Below are 5,399 nucleotides of genomic sequence, written 5' to 3' on the forward strand. Positions count from 1 at the left end.
CCCCGCCCTTAATCCCTCTTTCATTTCATTCTAATTCTTACTTTTATCACTTTCTTTCATCATATCGCTCCTCTTCATCACCGCACTAAACACACACACATACACACATACATACATAAATAGATATATACATACATAAATATATACACACACACACATGCATATATATGATATCACTCTATTGAATATCACCTTTGGTGTCTTTTTATTAGGTTTTTCTATTTTATCTAATATGATTATATTTTCATTCATGCTTCGCTTCATTTCTTAATCTCTTTCGTTCTCTCCGTTCTTTTATTTCTCTCTTCTTTCTGATTCTCTCACTCTTTCTGTCTCTCTATCTCTCTCTCTCTCTCTTTCTTAGTCTATCACTTTCTCACTTCTTTTGTGTTACTTTCTTTGTCAGTTTCCTCTCTCTCTCTCTCTTCCATTCACACCTACAGACTTTACTTTGTTTAACAGCTTCCATAATTTCTTTCTTCTTTCTCACCGTTTCTTTGTCTCTCTCTTTCACTATCTGTCTGTTTGTCTGCATATCTATCTATCTACCTTCCTATCTATCTATTTATTCATATATCTGATTCTCTCTCTCTCTCTCTCTCTCTCTCTCTCTCCGTTTATCTGTATGTTTATTTTTCTGTCTATCAATCTCTGTTTATCTATCCATCTGTTTTTCTCTCTCTCATTATCTATCTTTCCATCTATCTATCTGTCTGTTTGTCGTTCTCTCTACATATAAATCTATCTTGCTTTGTTTATCCCTCTTTCTCTCTCTCTCTCTTTCTCTCTCTCTCTCTCTCTCTCTATCTATCTATCTATCTATCTGTCTAGCTTCCTCTCTGTCTTTCTATCTATATATCTATCTATCTCTATATACCTCTCACTCTCTTATGTAAATAATTTTATAAACATTGATGTATACATCTTGTACATATATATGTATGTATAACACACACACACACAGATGTATATGTGGGCTGTTAACCTTGCATCTGCATCAATCTTTGCATTTACATTGCACCATTACTCGGTGCACAATGACTGCGTTAAATCGGATTGCATAATTAAATAAAATCACAGAACCCATTAAATGAATTTTAGTGGGGAAATATTCACACCATGGGCCTTAAAGAACTTTTCAAAATATCATATTGATATCCTAGATAGATAGATAGATAGATAGATTGATTGATTTATTGATAGATAGAGATAGAATGACTGATATATAGATAGATTGATTGACTAATAGATTGATAGATTGACTGATATATAGATAGAATGATTGATAAATAGATAGATAGATGAATATATTTGCATGCCTATATCTGTGTGCATGTGTGTACAGAGAGAGAAAAAGAAAGCTATTTACAAAGATATACTGATGTATACATAATTCATATATATGCATACATACATACATATATATATATATATATATAAAGAGAGAGAGAGAGAGAGAGAGAGATATGCATATATCTACACACATATGAATAAATATATATAAATGGATAGATATATGTACACACATATATGGTGTGTGTGTGTGTGTAATATATAGCAATACAAGTAATTAATATGAAATATTTATATCTAGGAATTGAGATATCAAAGCAAAAACTCCATCAAAAATACACATACACACATGCAGAGACACACTACATATATATATACTCACACACATGCACTCACACATACATATACACACAAACACACGCTCAGTATACATACATGTATGTATATTTAAATGTTGATAAAATTTAAAGCTTTTTAACTATCAATAAACTCGTAATTCCTGCTATCCCTGAGACATTCAAATAACCATTACTGTAAATGGCGTTTGGCAAAAACCGAAATCTTCCATTGTATAGCATCGGTATTAGTCATTCTCTCTAACTTCCATACAGTTGATGGATTCTTTTAGCATTAACTGCCATACTTACAATTGATTTCCTCCAAAACAAACTAGTTTAATTCGTCAGAATAATGCATGGACCTGTTGCACAGCCATTATTATTGTTGTTGTTGTTGTTGTTGTTATCATTATTATTATTATTATTATTTGAATTGTTATTATGATGGTAGTCTTATTTTTATTGGGTACTTCTCGCTATGCAACTGAGCACAGCTTTGTGTGCCTAGGATATATGTATGCATTGTTTGGTTTGGCATATGTGTTTTATCATCATCATCATCATCATTATTTGTTTGTTATTTCATTTTTTAAGATTCTTTATTTGAATTTGTGTATTGAAACAAATTTTGTTGTGTCTCAGGAGGGTCATTACACCAATAATGATAATGATAACACACACACAGACAGGTTCAGTTCCATTTCTTTGTTATTAGTCAGTTGGTTAAATATCTAGCCAACAATCTAATCAATCATTTGTTTAATGTGCCAGTAAAACAATCAATCAATCAGTCAAAGTTCTTTTTGCCACTGATTGCAATCTTTGCAATGATCTAGTGACCTCCCCTCTCACCCCCAGGTCTGCAAATTCCATCTAACCCATGCAAGCATGGGAAAATGAATGCTAAAAATGATGATGATGATGATGATGATGATGAATCCAGCAAACATATATAATGAAGATTGATATTGTTTGCTTTTGTCTTATGCATTTTGTGTGTTTTTATTCTATTTGGAAACCCAGTGGTTCACAATTTCAACTCACCATGTGTTTCCCTTTCTTATTATTCTCCTTACAGGCTTCCTGCCACATTCAAACAAGGCAACAAATGTCCTACAATCAGCAACCCCACCACTAAAGACACAAGTCATTTCAATGGCAATGCCAACACAACAACTAATCTCAATAATTCCAGAAATAAGTCTCAGGGTAGCAGCACAGCAGCTTGTGGTACCAATGAAAAGGTACGCTCTCATCTAAACCAACAGAACAACAACCAGCTCTCCTGCAATACAGGTAATACAGCTTTGTTTACCCTCAATCTTTTTTCTTTTCTTTTTTGTTTTCCTTTCCTTTCTTTTACATTCCAGGTAGAATTTTTGGAAATTTGTGAGATGTCTTTTAGGAAGATTTTTGGTCAATATTTTTTTATGGGTACCGGGTGGCAGGGGTGTGTGGGTTTTTGAGTACAGTTTTATGATGTCTTTTAACATCAGACTTTATTGGAGAATTTGCTTTTACAATTCTGTGATGCTTTGTATTCATCAACCACTTAACTGTGAAGTAATGAAAGGACCCTGCATTCTATATTGCACATCTATATTGCACACACACACACATATACATGTGTGTGTGTGTATATATATACGTATACATATATATATATATGTATACATATATATATGTGTATACATACATATATATGTATATATGTATATATATACACACACACATACATAGATACATACTCACATATATACACGCATGCGTATATTTATATGGCTGTGTGTATATATGTGAGTATATACACATATTTAGATACACAGACACAGGCATGCATACATTTGTGTTTGCATATACGTTTTATATCAACAAGTGTGTAGTGACAAAAGGTTTAAGTCCTTGTACTGTCTCGTCTATGTTGGAGTACAGCTTTCTAGAGTGCAACCCTTTATGTCAACCCCAGTATTTCCCTGATACTTATTTTATCAATCTGGACAAGGTTTGAAATCACAACAGAATGAGAGTGAACACACCAGAAATAGCAGTCTAATCTCTGGCAAAATCACTCTGCCCTTTCTGTAGAAAAGAAGGACATACTAGATATATACTGTAGACCTTTGATGTATTATGCTTTGAAATATGATTGGATGGTCATGTCTAGAATGCCTTTGATCCTAGGTCTGCTCATATAGAGAGCTGACCTAAAGCCAGGCCATAACAACAGAAATGACAGCAATAACAACAAACACTAATAAAATATACAAAAATTCATTTGTCCAACACTCTACTAATTCTTTCATCTGGTGTTATTGGTGCATCAGTATGCACAATTATGTATGACTTTGTGCGTGTGTGTGCATCTGCATTTCAGTTATGGAAAATATATATCTATCTCATGTAGTAGCTACAGTCAAAATATTAGATTTATTATATTACTATTATTAATGTTATTAATGTTATTAAGATTGTCTTTTGATGTACTACTCAGTGTCATGGGCCCTTGTTGCCAATAAAAGAAATCACTACTACTACTACTACTACTACTACTACTATTATTATCATCATTATTCATATGCACTCAACAGATTAGATTGTTAGAAAAGAAAAGAATCCTAACATCGGGTTACAACAAGTAACCGTAGATGCCAAGAACCCTCCTAAGTATCCTAGCTGTCCCTAATAACACTGTTTTCTGCAGCTGTACTAAACTGGGGTGTATGCCTACTTCTTCTATCCATCTGTTCAGATCTTTAGGGATAGTTCCCAATGCACCTATTACAAGGATACATTTTACCCACACTTTCCATAATCTCCGTAATTCAATGGTCCTGGTATTTTGCTAGTTTTTCTATACTTCTCATGTTAATTTTTCTTCATCATTTGGGACTGTAAAGTTAACTATCTGGCACGTTCAAATATTATTATTATTATTATCTTTATGAAGGTGGCAAGCTGGTAGAATCGTTAGCACAATGGGCGAAATGCTTAGCGGTATTTTGTCTGCCTCTACTTTCTCAATTCAAATTCCACCGAGGTTGACTTTGCCTTTCATCCTTTCGGGAACCAATTACCTCCCCAAAAGTTTCAGGTCTTGTACCTTTAGTAGAAAAGGATCATTAAAACTGTTATTAAGGCAGGGTCAACTTTGCCTCTCATCCTTTTGGGGATCGATAAAATAAGTAATGGTTCAACATTGGGGAGCCAATATAACCGACTTAACCCCTCCCCTCAAAATTTTTGACCTTGTGCCAAAATTTGATACCAACACTATGCTTGTTGTTACTGCTATTACTGCTATTATTATTACTACAACTACCCTCATTCTTCTTCTTCTTGGTCTTATTATTATTATCATTATTATTATTATCATCATCATTATTAGTATTATTATTATTACTATTATTATCATTATTATTACTATTACTATCATTATTATTATCATTATTATTATTAGTAGTAGTAGTAGTAGTAGTAGTAGTAGTAGTAGTAGATGCTTTTTACTGCATCTGGTTTGGTTTCTAAGTTCACTGTTCTGAGGAGGGAAGGAGAAAAATAAAAAAATAAAGAAACATTTTTTTTTAAAAAGCCACTCTACTAGCGATGTACTGATGTTGATTCAATTAACTTTGGTGCTTCCATGACAGAAATTGGCCTCATGTCTAGTTGGAACCACTCAAAAAGTAAAATTAATATTGGCACAGACATGCATGAATGCTTGCTCGTATATATAAATGCACTTATGCACATTTCATTTCATTTTGTATT

At 33.0% G+C, this 5,399-nt stretch overlaps 1 protein-coding gene across 2 annotated transcripts in view; it reads left to right on the forward strand.

The window, feature by feature from the left end:
* Positions 1–5,362, forward strand: part of LOC106875053 (neuron navigator 3) — a 629,108-nt gene extending 623,746 nt beyond the window's left edge. For both annotated transcript variants that reach the window (XM_052975568.1, XM_052975569.1), the window contains exon 6: positions 2,710–5,362. In XM_052975568.1, the coding sequence (XP_052831528.1) occupies positions 2,710–3,097 (388 nt within the window). In that variant the 3' untranslated portion in view covers positions 3,098–5,362. The remainder of the gene's footprint in view (positions 1–2,709) is intronic.
* The last annotated feature ends 37 nt before the right edge of the window (positions 5,363–5,399 follow it).

The sequence above is a fragment of the Octopus bimaculoides genome, chromosome 21 (genome assembly GCF_001194135.2).
Source record: "Octopus bimaculoides isolate UCB-OBI-ISO-001 chromosome 21, ASM119413v2, whole genome shotgun sequence".
NCBI lineage: Eukaryota > Metazoa > Mollusca > Cephalopoda > Octopoda > Octopodidae > Octopus > Octopus bimaculoides.